Genomic DNA, 17,828 nt, shown 5'->3' on the forward strand with positions numbered 1-17,828 from the left:
AAATACCAGTAAGACTCTAGTTACAGTAGTAAAACAGCGATAGTAGTAGTTATTTTTTAGTGGATAATATTTGCCAGGCATTATATGGCAAATATATTTGCCAGGGCTATATATGCATTATCTTATTTGATGTTCACAGCAACGTTGCTGAACTATGCCCTTTAAGATTAACCTTCTTTTATCTCCAATCCCAGCCCATTCTTTGCTCTCCTAACTGATCTCCCTGCTCCAGTTTCTCATTCCTTTGTTCCAACCTACACAATTCTCATCGAGCTTTTTTTTTTTCTTCCTTTCCTCAAATTACTCAAAAGCCTTAGGTGGCTTTCCCCCACTGTTAGGAAAGCAAGTTCTTAAGATATCAAACAGGGATTTTGGTAGTTTACTAGCTTATTGTTCAAACAATGACTATAGTCATTCCTTTCCCACTGCCTTTCACTGAGAATATTCAGCCACCTAGCCTTTTTTAAATAGTTTTTTTCATTAGACTCTTCATTTTCCTGAGTCTGCCTTTTTAAATGGAACTCCATGTCTGCAGTACTCTCTACCCGTCCTCTGGCCAGACTTTCAAGAAATGCACGCAAGACATACAGTGAAAAATCTCCCTTCTTTCCATATCCCTTCATTCCTCCAAAGTTTCCTTCCAAAGATAGTCTATGCATTTACAAGTTTCCATGTACATACGTGAGTATAGAAGCAAGTTAGCATGTTGGTTAATGAGTGTGAACTCTGGAACTGGGCTGCCTAAGTGTGAATCATGGCTTCTCTTCTAGATGTATGGCTTGGGCAAATTACTAGTTCCTACCTCACAAGCTTTTTGTGAGGATTTCTTAAAAGAGTGCATGGCATGTGGTAAACTCTCAGTAGGTGTATGCTATTATATTATTGTTGTGGTGTTGTTATATAACAGAGCATGATACATTGAAAAGAGAATGGCATTTAAAATTGGGACAGCCTTCTAGTTATTTTGTGCCTAAGTCATTTAATTCAAGTTAAACCTAGTATGGTTTCCTCATCTTTAAAATTGGGATAATGAAGGGGCACCTGGGTGACTCAGTCGGTTGAACGTCCGACTTCGGCTCAGGTCATGATCTCGTGGTCTGTGAGTTCAAGCCCCGTGTCGGACTCTGTGCTGACAGCCCAGAGCCTGGAGCCTGCTTCCGATTCTGTGTGTGTCTCTCTCTCTCTGCCCCTTCCCCGCTCATGCTCTGTCTCTCCCTGTCAAAAATAAATGAACATTAAAGAAAAAAATTTTTTTAAATAAAAATAAAATTGGGATAATGGATTTGATTTTGATGAACAATAAAAGGAAGGAGCTTTGTAAATAATACTATGTGAAGTTTAGTTGTTGGTCACATCATTTTACTTTCTCTTTTGGTGAAAGGTCATAACATTTCAGCTGGTGATAAGAAATGAAGTCATCTTTAAAGGATAAAGATATCAGAAATTTAGTGATAGTTATGCTGTTTTGCTTTACAGATTTTTCGAAATTCATACTTTTTCATTAGCTGTGGCTTGCTTTTGGTGGGTTAGTCTTAAATTTTTAAATTATGATTATATAATTTATGTGTCAGTGCCATTAAGAGAATAATGTTAGAATAAATACCTCTATTTATGGAAATGTATCTAGTTTACAGAATTGATGTCATTAGCTATACTTAGCATAAATTAGTAAACCTTATCTGTAAACCTTCTCTTTTCAGGAAAAAAAATTTTTGTCAACCTAGAAAATACTAGTCACTGCCTCTAACATTTTTTTCGTGGTTTGCAAAACGTGTTATTTGCCTATGATAAGAGTTGCTGAAGAATATTTGTTTTACTAAGTAGATGGTGATACATGTAAAAAGAGGTTCCCGTTGATGCTCTTTTTGATGATTTATGCTGTTGCTAAAACAAGAGAGGCATTTACTCTTTTAAAATAACTCCTGGATGCCACAGTGCATGTCAGTACCCAAAGACACAGAGAATGGGATATTTTTGAGTATTATGATACTCTCCCTTCTTTTGTTAATGAGAGGCATTTCCAGTAGGAAATGTTCAGGAGGAAAAATGTAGTCAGAGGTCACTAAGTGGTAGAGCAGAATTCTGGCCAGCAGTATGGATCCTAAGTTCAGGCTTTAAAACATTTCAGTATATTGCTTCTGAGAATGAGACTATGAAAAATTACCAGAAGACAAAGGAAGGGGGAACTTCTAGAAATAATATAAATTAAAAATTTCAAGCTTAATAGATAGCTTTAATAACAGATTAGTCTAGAGAGTTAGAGAACTGGAAGATGGTCTAAAGAGTAAAGCAACCAAAATAAAGCGACGGGGAGAGGAAATATGCAAGCGAAGAAAAGAGAATTCGATATCTCTAGTTTTCCTTGATTCCTTACTAAGTTATGGATGTATTAGTTGGATCCTTTGCTGTCCAGCTATAGCTTTCATTTCACTGCCTTTCGGATAGTGAGGTTTGACTATGTGACAGAGTTTTGTTAGATGTAAGTGGAAGTTATGCGTGCATAGGTTTTTTTTGTTTTTAATTGTTTATTTTGGAGAGAGAGAATGAACAGGGGAGGGACAGAGAGAGGCAGAGGATTTGAAGCATGCTCTGCACTCTCAGTGCACAGCCTGATGTGGGGCTTGAACTCACAAACCACAAGATCATGACCTGAGCTGAAGTTGAACGCTTAACTGACTGAGCCACCCAGGTGCCCTCATAGGTTTTAACCTTATAGGTTATGCCTATAAAAGGAAAGGGATATACCTTTTTTTCCCGTGGACTGGAATGTGTACATGGTATAAAGAGAGGGCAATACTCTAAGGACAGTAGAGCAACAAGATGTGAGAACTTAGCTGACTAGTAAACTGCCCCCTGGACTATATCCCTTCTGACTTTCATATGAGGGAGAAGAAGTTTGAATTTTGTTTAAGCCACCGTAGGGTCTCTTATTATAGCAGCCTAGTCTGTGTCCTAATAGAAGAGGAGCATGAGAAAATACAACAAATCTAAGCAGAGTCCACATAGGAAGAAAAGTGATGTAGAAAGAATATTTGAGATTATGCTTGAGAATTTATAAAACTGCAAAAAGATACAAATGTAAGAAGTCACATAAAGGTTAAATAAATATCTAAACCCAACTTCATAGTTAAAATTGCACACAATGAAAGATCTTAAAAATAGCCAGAGAGTGGGGTGCCCAGGTGGCTCAATTGGTTGAGCATCTGACGCTTGATTTTGGCCCAGGTCATAATCTCAGGGTCATAAGATCAAGCCCCCGCATTGGGCTCTGTGCTGAACGTGGAGCCTGCTTAAGATTTTCTCTCTCCCTCTCTCTCTGCCTCTCTCCCACTGGCTCTCTATCTTTAAAAAAAAAAAAAAAAAAAAGAGCCAGAGGGAGAATACAGATTATTTTCAGAAGATCTACAATTAGGCTAATTTATGAAAAAGAAAATTGAAACCAAAAGAAAGGAGAATAATAACTACAGTGTGCTGAGAGTAAATAACTCTTAGAGCTAAGAATATAGGTAATATAAAGTTTTTAGATAAATGAAAACTGAAGAGATTTTACTACCAATAGAACATCTCTAAGACAACTTCGAAAAGACACACTTCAGGTAGAAGGATAATGATCCTTGGTGGAGGGTCTGAGATGTTAATTAGAAAAGAAAAATGAAAATTAAAGAGCCAAGCATCCAACCTAAGTTAGGAAAAGAACAGAATAAAGAAAAGAATGAAGTAATAGGCATAAAAGCAGATATTGAGGAAACATAAAACAAGCTTATGGTAAGCCAAAGTTGATTGCTAGAAGACAAACCTGATAAGATTGTTAAAAAAAGGGGGGGACATAATAAGAATGAAAGAGGAGCTACAACCACAGATACATAGACATCATTACACAAAAGTATACCTAAGTAAATTTTTGTTTGCAGAATAATTTGAAATGGTGGATGATTGCATAGGTTACCACAGTAGTATAGTAAGCCTTTCAAGACCACTTGTCAAATTTGCTCTCCTGAATTAAGAGGATTGGATTAATTTTTTTTTTTTTTTTTTTTTTTAAAGAGATAGCAAGCAGAGGAGAGGGAGAAAGAGAGGGACAGAGAATCCCAAGCATAGCCTGGGCTGTTAGTGCAGACCCTGATTCAGGGCTGGAACCTACAAACTACGAGATCATGACCTGAGCCAAAATCCAGAGTCAGATGCTCAACCTACTGAGCCACCCAGACGGCCTTGTATTAAATATTTTAATCCTTTACTTGAATTTTTGGAGAATTTCAAAGGTGCAATGAATGGGATGGTTGTCTCAGTTATATTTTACTTAAGTCATATAATCTTAAGATTTTGGTAGATTTACTTGGGGATAATTGACGGATGAATTCCTTTTAAAACAATAGAGTTTATGTTCGTTTTTAATACATAAAGAAGTGGGGAAGTATCAGTAAGGAATTGCAAGAACATAAGCAATTGTAGAAACCTTGTGTTTGTAAAATTGTTTTTTTAAAAAGTGTTACTGATAAGTTTTGGATGCTTGTACCAGAAAGTGGTGGCACAATACTGAGAATGATCTGTAATTGAGTGTTTCTTTTCTTTCTCTGTAAATAAAAAACTTGTTACCAGCCCTATAGTACATATACATACTGTTCAACTGAATTAAACAGTGTGCTTATTAAAGAAGATTTATTGGGGCAAGTTCCTTATTTTCTGGAGGAGCAGTAGTAAATGGTAGTGATAGCACTTTGTGGATAGGCATTTTGAAGCACAGTGTTCTAAACGAATACGTAAGACAGTCCTAGCTTGACAGACATCTGCAAGTTGAGAGAGCAACTGACACAGATTTCAACAAGCTCTATGAAGGGTGAGGGGTGGGGAGGGGAGGGGAATGAAGTTGATAGGTTATCTGACAAGTTGGTTGGAAAATTACGTTGATAGAGAATTCCAGAATAAACACAAGTTCTACGAAAAAGGACATGTAATCTTAATATACTACTTTGCTGTGTGTTAACGAGCACTAAAATTCTCATCTACCATAATAGCAATACCTAAAACTAAAAACCAAGAGATAGTAGTATAAATACCTTATTTAGAAAATAATGGAAGAAAATACTCAAAGAAGCTAGAAGTTTGAAGTAACTGTTTTAAGTGAAGGGGATAGAGACTGCTTTTTTGTTGTTTTAAGCTTTTCAGTAATGCCTGCTAATAGTCCTAATTAGCACATAATGCTTTTATCTTAAGAGGGAGTAAGAACTAGATATTTTGCAGAGGAAACCAGAATGATTACAGAATTTGAAACTTTAGCATTTGAAAAAAGAAATAAGACTGCTTTTTTAAAAAAAGAGGATGTGTGTGGGTGGGGGGAATAGCTGTTTTCAAATATTTGAGGAATATAGACTTCAGAAAAGGAATTCTCTTTATCCTGTTTAGCATCAAAGGACAGAGACCCAGTAAGTGGCCACTACTAAGAAACAGTGGTGTAAAGAACATTCTAACAGTTAGGTTACCCAGAAATGGAATGGACTATTTTGTGAAGGTAGAGTTCAAAGGGCTTAGATGACCTTATCTAGAGATGTTTGTAGAGTGAGTTGCCACAAACGAAACCCTATATTTCAGGCATTCTGTTGTTACATACTCACTTCACAGTATGTAAAACAAGAAAAGGTGGGGTAGCTGGGTAGCTCAGTCAGTTAAGCATCCAACTCTTGACTTCATGGTTTGTGAGTTCAGGCCCCACGTTAGGCTCTGCGCTGACCTCACAGAGCCTATTTTGGATTCTCTGTCTCCCTCTCTCTGGCTCTCCCCTACTTACTCTGTCTCAAAAATAAACGTTTAAAAAGAAAAAAAAGGCACAAGGGTCGCCTGGGTGGCCTCAGCCCTTAAATGTCCAATTCTTGATTTCAGCTCAGGTCATGATCTCACAGTTGTGAGATCAAGCCTCCACTTCGGGCTCTGCGCTGACAGTGTGGGACTTGCTTGGGATTCTCCCTCTCTCCCTCTTCCCCTCTCCCCCTTTTGTCCCTCCCGTTCTTGTGCTCTTGTGTTTCTCTCTCTCAAAATAATTAAATAAACTTAAAAACAAAGGACAAAACCAGCTATTCATACAACATGTAAGATTTGCTGCATGGAAGTTAAGTTTATTGTTTTCCAAGCCTTACATGTGTCATCTTAGACTTCATAAAATAAGCTTTTATCATTTGTGGTTTACAGACTAGGATTTAGGAAGGCTTCTTTTTATTAGGACTACTGATCTGTTTTGTCTTACTCTTACTATCTTTTGTTTACGTTTTGTTCCGGTTGTTTATTTTTCATTTTCTAACTCTGGTTGAATTGATCAAGTCTTCTTTGTCTATTTTTCCACTAGTGATTTTTAAATTATGGATAATGTAGTTGTTAACGTTACATTTTTCACATTTAGATTTATATTTTTTCAATCTGGAGAGAGAGAGAGAGAGAGAGAGAGAGAGAGAGAGAGAGAGAGAGAGAATCTTTTATTTTCCCAAGCAAGAGAAAAACTTCAACATGCCTTCACTTTTCCCTACTAATTCCTCTCAAACCAAAGTTTGGAGATAATCACGAAGTTTTATTTCCAGGTTTTTAAACATATTTTACAGTGATCATTAGACTTCTAACCATAATTTTTACTGATTTATTTGCTTGCCATGATTTCTTGTTCTTACGCCTTTTGATTTCCTGAATCATTTTCCTTGTTTTGTTGGCATACCTCCAACAAATAAGTTTTGATATATATTTTTTGTCGCTTAGTTCTAATTGCTTACTTTCCATTTTGATTTCTTCTTTGACCTGTGTATTTAGAATTGGGTTGTTTAACTTACAAACATTCTGATATTATGTAGTTATATTTTTATATTGATTTCTAGTTTAATTCCATTGTGGTTAGTATATATACTCTGTGTGATTTCAGTTCTTTGAAATTAGTTGAGACCAGCATGGCCTTACTAGTAAATGATCTATGTGCACTTGAAAAAAAAAAAATGTGTCATTTGCAGTTGTTGGGTGTGGTGTTCTATATATAACTATTGGGTTAAGTTGATTCGTTATTTGGTCAAATCTTATATGTATATCATTACCGTTTTTATACTTTTCTATCAGTTGCTGAGAGTCATATTAAAATCTAATCATGATTGTGTATTTCTCTAGTTTTCCTTTAGTTGTGTCAACTTTTACTTTATATATTTTGCCTTATGTTTTAATTTTCATTTTTTCCCTATTGAATATTTATGGAATTAGGGAGTGGCTCAGCTGGGTGGATCTGGCCTAAGGTTTCTTAAGGTCTTGCAGTCAGAAGGTGGCTGTCCGGGATCGTCTGAAAGTCTTCTATATTTACAGGTCTAGGGGCACTGAAATGGGAGGGCTGTTCAGGCAAGTCTGTCTCTGTGGTCTCTCCAAAGTGGTGGCTTCAGGGCAGCCTGACAGCTCTGGACCCACACCTGGCTCCCAAAAGAGAGATCCAGGAGGAGGCTCTGTTCTGGCCACCCTTTCTAGCATCAGAAGTCAGATAACACTTTTGCTATATTTTGTTTAGTAAAGCTGCCCATATTCAAAGGGAGGGGAATACATTTTTCCTCTTTAGAAGCTTTTTAGGATTTTGTCTTCACTTTCAGTGACTTGAATTTTCAACTACTATATGTTCAGTTTTGGATCTTTTATTGTTAAAATTACTATTTTTGGCATTCATTGAACACTTTAAATCTGAAGATTTCTGATTTTCTTAATTTACTTCTGGAAATGTCTTTCTGTTATTTCTTCAGTTCTTCTGTTTCTGGACTTCCTGTCAGATGTAGCTGGTAGAACTTTGAGATTTATCTTTCTTACCTCTTTCTTTCATACATTCCATCTCTCCGTCATTTTGTGCTGCGCTCTTTGGGTAGGTTCAGTATGTTGGTTCACTGACTTCGGCTTTTCAACTACATCCATTTTTCTCTTCAGCCTGTCTACTGATTTTTTTTTTTTTTTTGATGATCATATATTTTACTTCCTAAATCTCCAAGTGTATCTTTTGCATAGACTTGATAATCTCAGGAGTTTCTTTAGGGATATTTCATTTATTTCACAGTGTTTTATAGATCCTCTTAACTCTGTTTTCTTTGGTTTTTGTTCTTGTGATTGTGGAATTCTTGTGATGTTCTTGTGACGGTGATGCCTCTGTCAGAATGTTTGCCTCATCTATAATTGTCTGCTCATCTTGAGAATCCCTATGACCTCTTAGTCTATTTATAAGAGCTTATCTCCTTTCATTGTAGGAAGGGGTAGGAATGCTACTGGGGATATGTACCTGGTTTTAGACTGTGAAGACTAATTTATAAACTTCATTTACAAGTATGTGACGTCTTATCACTTTATTCCTATATCCTACCCCCAGAGTGCTAATCTTGAGAAGAACAAGAGGAGAAAGTATCAAGGAAGAGATTCTTGCATTGAGATAATAATGTGATTTTACGTTACAAAAAAAGTTGAATTTCCATTATGATGTACTATGAAGAACATTGTTTTTTATTTTAGAAGATTAAATCTTACCATGATTTCCATATTTATTCACTACCCCCCCCCACCCCTTTGTGTGGTCAGTTGTCAGTTTTAAGATATTCATGACTTCTGTAAGTGTTTAAATATAATCAATAATATAACTACTTGTTCTTTAAGGTAAAATTTTTTTTCTTCAAAATTTCTCATCACAACCAAATTTCCTTAAGTGAATTTTGTTTTGTAGGTTCGGTTGTATATAGAAGAAACTATTTCATCTTATAATTAATTAGTTTATATATTTAAAAACTGAAACAACAAAATTGGGATTGATTTGTGTCACAAAGACAGTCAAATTATGTTATTTTGTGAAACTTAGAGGTAGTTTTGCTGAAGGAAGAATGGAAAAATTGTTACATTATAGCTTGGACTATAATGTTAGGAACTCAAGATTGACTTAAAATTTAAACATAGCGTAGTGTTTATTCTTGTGCTCCTTATTCGTCAGGGAATCTTAACCAGAGTGAGAAATTTTCTGGTGCTGTGTTGAGAGTGCAGGGCACAAGAGATTTCCATAAAAAGGCATGGGATTTGCTTGGAAGAACATAGTGGTTTTCTAACTTGGCAGTAATGAGTTAGAACTAACCCCCTTTCAAAAGAAAATATTAATCCACATTATTCCTTATTGGGTATTTGTGTGTGTGTGTGTGTGTGTGTGTGTGTGTGTGTGTGTGTGTGTGTGTGTGTGAGAGTGTGTGTTATCTGAGCTGTATTGTTTTTGTATTTGCATGTGTGCATATTGTATACATTCATGACCCATGGTATTTGTTAGGTATAAAGAAAATTTTCTGTACATGGAGTATTTTTGAAAAATGGCTTTGCGACTTGAGTATCTTACCACTTGGGTAGAGGAATAGGGGCCAAATATTTTGTTGTTGCAGAATACCCAAAATAATTTGGCCATGTCTGAGCGCTTTCCTCAAATTCTGTGGGCCTAGGAGGCAATTTGGGGACTATAAATTAGTCTTGCTATATTAGGATTCCCTCTTGAAAGTTCCACATTTTTGGATTAGAGATGATACATTTACATCTTTGACAGCAGTCCCCAGCTAAGAATCACCAGGGGCCTGAGAAGGGAGTTGCAGTTAACGTAGATTTGTTTGCATGAATATATGCTCTTGTGTTTAATAGCCAAGGTTAGAAGTAGAGGGTAGGATAGAGGTATAGGATGATTAGTGTTCAGCACAAACCACTCCTAAATCACATTTTCCTCAAGTTCCTGTCCATCTACATAGATGTGGTCCTTTCTCAGGTCTCAATTCTTTAACTTTCTTCTGTTTTCACTGAATAAATTCTCCTTGGTTGATTTCATCTGCTGTGATTTCAACTACTAACATTTCTTAAAACAATTCCGAAATCTGTACCCTCTAACCCTTTGGTTACTACTGAGCTTTCGGACTTGGATTTTTAACTATCATATGTCTCTACCTGCTTTCCTCATAGAAATCTCAAACTTAATTTTGGGCAGGAATATTAACTTTTTAAAACTCCTTTTAGCCACCCAATTTGTCCAGACCTAGATCTCTAGGAGTTATCCATGATTCGTCTTCATTCCCCTAAATAATGACCTCTAACCAGCTATGGAGGCCTGTCAGTTTCACCTTCGGAAAACTGTAGTCTGCTTTTCAGCCCTAGTGCTGCTGTGCAGACGTGTATCATTTCCCACCTAAGCTATTTCAGTAGCTTCCTGACTATTCTCCCTGCCTCTGGTTCTTTCAGTCCATTTTATATACTGTTATCACTTATCTTTCCAGACTATATATCTGACTGAATTACTTAAAAAACAAAACAGGTTGCTGTTTTCTCCCCATTGCTTACTAGATAAATTGTAGACACTTACATGGTGCCTTTGGAAGCATAACTCAGGCTCTATACCCTGCTCCGTTTTCTGTAGCTTGATTTTAAACCCTGTGTTTTGGCCACACCCAGCTGTGTGGTATTCCCTGGATCTTGTGTATTTAGTGATTTAGAGTGTTTGCTCAAGCTGTTTCCTTTGCTTAGAATGCCCTTCCCTACTTACCTGGAACATTCCTATTCAGTTTTTCACTAAGTTCTTATGTAACCTCCACTGAAAAACTATCCTGCTCTCTCCTCTGTTCCTCCATCCTTCCCCCACCCTTTAATCTCCACTCTGTAATAACGTTGTTCCCATCATATTGCAGTTATTTATTTTTTCTCCTCCATGAGTTCCTTGAGGATGGGAAACATTTTGTGTCCCTGGCACCTGGTATAGAACTGGTACCTACCTGGGAAATACTTTGTAAATGTTTGTTGGTTCAGAACAACAATCCTAACTGCCACCATGTCTGTCGCATAGTCTACTATAATTTATCCTTACTGTGTTTCTTGGTCAGTAAGGGCTACTGGAACCAATTACCTTGGACTGGGTGGCTCAGACCAGAAATGTATTTCTCATAGTTCTGGAGGCTTGGAAGTCCAAGACCAAGCAAGGCACTGAGAGATCAGGTGTCTGAGGACCTGTTTCCTAACTTTCAGATGGCTGTCTGTATCTTCACTTGGTGGAGAGCAAAGAGAAGCAAACTCGTGGGACTCATAAGGACACTAATCCAGTTGTGAGGGCTATGCCCTTATAACCTCATCTAATCCTAATTACCTCCCCAAAGCCCCACTGCTTAATACTATCACATTGGGAAACACATTGTTTATAAAACTATGTATGTAACTGGCATTCTGAGAAATATTCCTTTTTTCCTCATTGGATTTTCTTAAATTAATTCTATTGAGCTATAATTTACATGTAATAAAATGGTTTTTTTCGGGGCACCTGGGTGGCTCAGTTGGTTGAGCTCCGACTTTGGCTCAGGTCATGATCTCACATTTTGTGGGTTCAAGCCCCGTGTCGGGCTCTGTGCTGACGGCTTGGAGCCTCAAGCCTGCTTCAGATTCTGTGTCTTCCTCTCTCTCTCTGCCCCTCCCCTGCTCACACTCTGTCAATCTCTCTCTCAAAAAATAAATAAGCATTAAAAAATTTTTTTTTTAATTTTTTTTTCTTTTTAAATGTTTTAAATTGTATCTTTTAATTTTAATTCCAGTATAACATTCAGTGTTCTGTTAGTTTCAGGTGTATAATATAGTGATTCCACAATTCTGTATATTACTCTGTGCTTATCATAAGTGTTACCCCTCCCCACCCATCTCCTCTCTGGTAAACCATCAGTTGTCTATATTTAAGAGTCTGGGTTTTTTGTTTTTTTTTTTCTTTGTTCATTTTATTTCTTAAATTCCATATATGAGTGAAGTCATATGGTATTTCTCTTTGACTTATTTCACTTAGATTATACCCTCTAGATCCGTTCATATTGTTGCAGATGGCAAGATTTTATTTTTTATGCCTGAGTAATATTCCATTGTACACATATATACCACACCTTTTTTATTCATTCATCTATCAATTAACACTGCAGTTGCTTCCATAATTTGGTTAGTATAAATAATGCTGCAGTAAACATAAGGGTGCATAATTCTTTTTGAATTAGTGTTTTCGTGTCCTTTGGGCAAATAGCCAGTAATGGAATTACTGAATCAATGTGGTAATTCTCCGTTTTCCACAGTGGCTGCACTAGTTTGGATTCCCACCTGATAGTGCATGAGGGCTCCTAAAATGTACCTATTTTAAATAAGATTTGATAAATGGAAACACCTAGGTAACCACCACTGTAATCAAGGTAGAGATCATTTCTATCACCCAGAAAAGTTCCCTTATGCTCCTTCATAGTCATCACCCCTGCCCTACCACTGCTGTCCCCAGGTAATTTTTTGGCACTATAACTTAGTTTTGTCTTTTCTGGAATTTTATATAAGTGGAATCATACAGTAGTCACTCTTTTGTGTATGTTGCTGGGTGTGTTTTAAAGATTCATATCCAGGGGCACCTGGGTGGCTCAGTTGGTTGGGCATCTGACTTTGGCTCAGGTCATGATCTCATGGTGCGTGAGTTCGAGCCCCACGTCAGGCTCTGTGCTGATACCTCAGAGCCTGGAGTCTGCTTCAGATACTGTGTCTCCCTGTCTCTCTGCACCCCTACCCCCTCGTGCTCTCTCTCTCTCTCAAAAATAAATAAACATTAAAAAAAAAAGATTCATATCCATCTTGTTGAATCTTTTTATTACTGAATAGTAGTAGTATTCCATTGATTGGATATACCATAATTTATCCATTCACTTCTTGATGGATATTTCGGTTGTTTCTAGATTTGGGCAATTATGAACAAAGGTAAGAGTTGACATTCATATTTTTCTGACTTGACTTACTCGAAAGACTATCTCTTACATACTGAATTACTTTTGCACCTATATTAAGTGATCTATTCCTGTGTAACAGTTTGACACAGATCTTACTGGGATTAAACCAACAATAATCATTTATTATCTTAGTTTCTGTGGATCTAAGGTGTTTCAGAGTGGCTTGACTGTAAGGTTCTGATTCATGGTATCATGAGACTGCAGTCCTCTGAATTAATAAGTAAGACTTGACTAAAACTGTAAGATATACTTCTGAAGGTGGCTCACTTACATGTTTGGTAAATTGTGCTAGCTGTTGGTAGGGGTCCTCACTTCCTCTCCAGTTGGGCCTCTCTGCAGGGCTAGTTAAGTGTCCTCATGACTTGGTGAATGGCTTCCCTTGGAGTGAATGATGCCAGAGACCATGGTACAAGCTGCAGTGCCTTTTGTGTATTTTGCCGATTGTGTATTTTATTTTTTTAATGTTTATTTATTTTTGAGCACATGCTCGGGAGAGAGCACAAGCCAGGGAAGGGCAGAGAGAGATGGGGACAGAGGATCAGAAGTGGGCTCCATGCTGACAGCAGAGAGCACCATGCGGGACTCGAACTAGGAGAGCATGACCTGAGCTGAAGTCGGGCACTTAACCGACTGAGCCACCCAGGTGCCCCTTGTTGAGGGTGTTTTTAAGATTCATCCATCTTGTTGATGGATGAGGAGCTAATCTTGGAAATCACATATGGTCACTTCTGCCATATTCTCTTGGTTGGAAAACCAGTCTTAGGAGGAAACTACACAAAAGGATATGAATACTGAGAGGGAACAGTTCTGGTTATGAATACCAAGAGGCCAGGATCATTGTGTGTGTGTGTGGGAGGGGGGGTATCTTGAAGGATGAGTACTACAGTCCCTTTATCAAAAATGAACAGAATATGTATATGCGGTTTTATGTCTGGGTTTAATTTAGTGCCACTGATCTGGTTGTCTTATGCCAATATAATAGTATCTGTATTACTGTAGTTTTGGATTATGTCTTAAAATCAGGTAGTGTAAGACTTTTTTTTCTTCTCCATCTCTGTTAACTGTTCTGTTAACATTTTCAAAAAAAAAGGTTATAGTCATCTTACCAATTTTTACAAAAAAGAAACCTGCTGATTGTGCTTGCACTGAATCTGTAGATCCAACTTGGAGAGAATTGACATGTTAACAGTAATATGGACACATCTTAATATAATATGGCATGTCTCTCTGATTACTATGTCCTTAATTTCTCTGAGCCATGTTTTGTAGTTTCAGTGTATAAGCCTTACACATATTCTGTTAAATTCATCTCTTGAGTATTTTATGTCTTATTGGATGCTATTTTAGATGGTATTTTTAAAATTACATTTTTCAATTCTTTGCCTGTGTGTAGACATATGATAGTTATTATTTTTTGTCTCAACCTTTTATCCTGAAATCTTGCTACATTCACTTATTAGTCTGGTAGCTTTTTTGTATATTCTGCACAGAATCATTTTATCTGTGAATAAAGACAATTTTCTTTATTCCTTTTCCATAGTCTAGACCCTACTATTTGTAGCTTAGAACAGTGTTGAATAGAAGTGGAAAGAGCAGATGTATCAGTAGAAGAAAAAGAAAAACTGTATAATACCAATAGGTGCAGAAGAAATATTTGAAAAAATCCAACATCTATTCCTGAGAATCCATATAAATGAAAGCTCTTAAGAAAGTAAAAGTGTATAAAAAAGATGTGAAACAAAAAAGTGTAAGTTTAATTAGAGTAACCAAAAATGCTGTTTAGAGTAGATAAGGATTTATAATCTAGGGCCTCCAACATTTGCATAGGAAAAAAAATCTTTATTTTTCGTAACTTCTGAAATGAAATTTAATATTTGTTTCTATTTTGAATGCAGGCAGCAAACCACAGTAGTAATATCAGCAGCAACTATGACTTTGTCACCAATAAATATTACTTTTAACTTTCCGTGTATCTTTGAAGTTTCTTTTTTAAAATATTGATTGATTGTTAGAAAGTGCATACATAGGCCAGGGGCAGAGGGAGGCAGAGAGAGAGAGACTCCCAAGAGTCTCCACGTACCCGCGAGTGGCCTATCTTATAAACCATGAGATCATGACCTGAGCAGAAATCAAGAGTCAGGTGCTTAACCCACTGAGCCACCCAGGTGCCCCTAAAGTTTCTTTCTTGAAGATAACATATGGTTAGGTCTTGCTTTCTTGACTTTGAATTGGAATGTTGGAATATTGGAATAGATGATTTACATTTATGCAGTTGCCTTTTAATTGTATTGTTCTGTAGGTTTTATATTTGTCTCATCTTTGTTCTTTTTGCTTGTTTGTATTCTTTTCTGCTGTGTTTTGAATGAATCAGAACCCCCCCCCCCCCTGGCTGCTCTAGGTTTTAGAGTATGCATCTTTTAACATATGACAGTTTATCTTCAAATAGTATTATACTACTCCACATATACTGTAAGAACCTTGAACAATATATTTCCCTTTTTGTGCTATTATTGTTAATACTTTTTACTTTGACATGTGTTGCAAAACCTTGTAGTACATTGTTATTAGTTTTGCTTTAAGTGGTCAAAAAAGTCTTGTAGATTTACTCTCACCATTTCTGGTACTTTTTATTCCTTTAGTAATCTTCATTCCTTTATGTAGATCCAATCTTCCACCTGTTATCATTTTCTTCCACCTGAAGAACTTCCTTTGCTTTTTATAAGTGTGTACTGGTGAACATTTTCCCCTTGCTTTTCCTCCTTCTTTACTTCTTTTGTTTACTTTGTCTCCCTCCCTCCCATTCTGCTTTCTTTCCATCCTTCTTTCCTTCCTTCCTTCCTGTCTATCTATTTGGAAAAAAAAAAAAAAAAAAAAAAGCTTTATTTCACTTTCATTTTGGAAGAATAGATTCATTGTATTTAGCATTCTGGGTTGACCATTTTTTCTTTAAGCATTTTAAAGATACTCCATTTTCTTTTGTCTTGCATAGCTTCTCAAGAAGTCTACAAATCTTCTGGGATTTCAAGTGAATTGCCTGTTTTTCAACAAGGAGAACTTTAAAAAAAATTTTTTTTTCAAGTTTTATTTATTTTTGAGAGAGCACGAGCAGGGGAGGGGCAGAGAGAGAGAGGGAGACACAGAATCTGAAGCAGGGTCCAGGCTCTGAGCTGTCAGCACAGAGCCCGACGTGGGGCTCGAACTCACAGACAGTGAGATCATGACCTGAGCTGAAGTCAGATGCTTAACTGACTAAGCCACCCAGGCACCCCATGGGAGAACTTTTCTGATCAGAACTTCAGTCTTTCTTAGCACTGTGGTTCAGCTTTTAAATCCCTGTTTATTCTTTGCCTTTACCTCATGGAGTTTCATCCTGCGTGTTGTGATTAGTGTTTGGCCAGAGACTCAAGTGAAGCCCTTTGCAGATTCCTAGAATTTTTTGTGCCTGTCTCCCTCTTTTTGATATACTTTCTGGTCTCTGCTTGAGTTCTTCCTCCCTGTACCACAGTCTGAAAAGTGCCTTCAAGCAGAAAGCCAAGACAGCTGTAGGTCTTACTTTATCTTGTCCCATCTCTTAGAAATCACAGTCCTATACTGCTTATTGTCAAACATCCAAAAAACAGTTGTTTCATGTATTTTGTCTGTTGTTTTAGCTGTTGACAAGGGGATGGAAAGTCCATTCATACTTACTCCATCATGGCCATTGGAAATTCTTACCTGCCCTTTTACCTTTTAGCATAACTGGAGATAAAAAAAAGTTTGTATTTCTTTTCTTTTTTTCTAGCAATTTGTGTCTTATGGAGTATATTGCTAATACCTACCTATAAAATTTTAACAATTTCATCAACAATACTCTTTCATATCCTAAGTATTTTCAAGGTAACATTTTACATGGTTCAGCTGTAATAGAATAATGAACAAAATAGTATATGAATTACTGTATATTTTAAGCAAATTAAATAGCATATACATTAAAGCTCATGAGTGAACTTTTCAAAAAAGTATGTTATGTCATTTAAATTTTTTTTTTCAACGTTTTTTTTTTATTTATTTTTGGGACAGAGAGAGACAGAGCATGAACGGGGGAGGGGCAGAGAGAGAGGGAGACACAGAATCGGAAACAGGCTCCAGGCTCCGAGCCATCAGCCCAGAGCCTGACGCGGGGCTCGAACTCACGGACCGCGAGATCGTGACCTGGCTGAAGTCGGACGCTTAACCGACTGCGCCACCCAGGCGCCCCTGTCACGTCATTTAAACAATAGCTTTGTAAAGAATTGAGTTCATGATTGTAATTATAAGACAACTACTAGTTTTAATCACCTTATTTTCTGATCACTCTTGGAAGTAACATGAACAGACTCGAATGACTTGTGCCTAGTCAAAGATGATCTTTAATGAATTAAAATGCCTGGTAGTAGTCATTACAAACTTAGGTTAGAATCTTCATGGTTTTGCTATGTAGCCTGTCTTCCGCCTGATGACCTTAAGGGAAAAAGCAAACAATATCCAAAATACCATATTATTTCATGTAACATTTGTACATTCTAAGGCTATTCTTAGCATGTTTATTGATCTTTGTGGTTTTTTTCTTTTTTCCAGATTGTCAGTATTTAAACAGACCACATCATGCGTGAGTACAAGCTAGTGGTCCTTGGTTCAGGAGGCGTGGGGAAGTCTGCTCTGGTAAGTTAGCCACCTAACTCTAACTTAATTAGCATAGTATAGGAAGAACATTGATATTTGCTTGCCTTAAAACTTTTAGTCACTAATGAGAAAAGGTGACAGTATTTTTTATATGCCTAGTATCTGTCTCATAGGGGCCGGGGATTCATTCAGCAACCACAGATGTGTAGTTGTAAACTAGTGGCTCACTCATTCTTTCACTTACCCAATATTTATTGACTACCTACCATATGCCGAGCACTAGTGATTGGGATTCAAAGAGGAATAAGATCATTCTCATTTTTTAAGGAACTTACCTTCCAGTAGGGGAGACTAATTATTTCAGATACCAGTGGAATAAGTCCTACCTACCTAACCCTCAGGCCAGAC

The 17,828-nt window shown here is 37.0% G+C and overlaps 1 protein-coding gene across 4 annotated transcripts in view; it reads left to right on the forward strand.

The window, feature by feature from the left end:
• Positions 1-17,828, forward strand: part of RAP1A (RAP1A, member of RAS oncogene family) — a 165,286-nt gene that overhangs the window by 127,240 nt on the left and 20,218 nt on the right. For 2 of the 4 annotated variants that reach the window (XM_025912430.2, XM_086717834.1), the window contains exon 2: positions 17,376-17,406. In XM_025912430.2, the coding sequence (XP_025768215.2) occupies positions 17,376-17,406 (31 nt within the window). Of the gene's footprint in view, positions 1-17,375; positions 17,460-17,828 lie in introns of all 4 variants that reach the window. The other 2 variants (XM_086717833.1, XM_086717832.1) reach the window with 1 other exon arrangement.

Source organism: Puma concolor, chromosome C1 (assembly GCF_028749965.1).
Source record: "Puma concolor isolate L17-30 chromosome C1, mPumCon1.1.hap2, whole genome shotgun sequence".
Taxonomy (NCBI): Eukaryota; Metazoa; Chordata; class Mammalia; order Carnivora; family Felidae; genus Puma; species Puma concolor.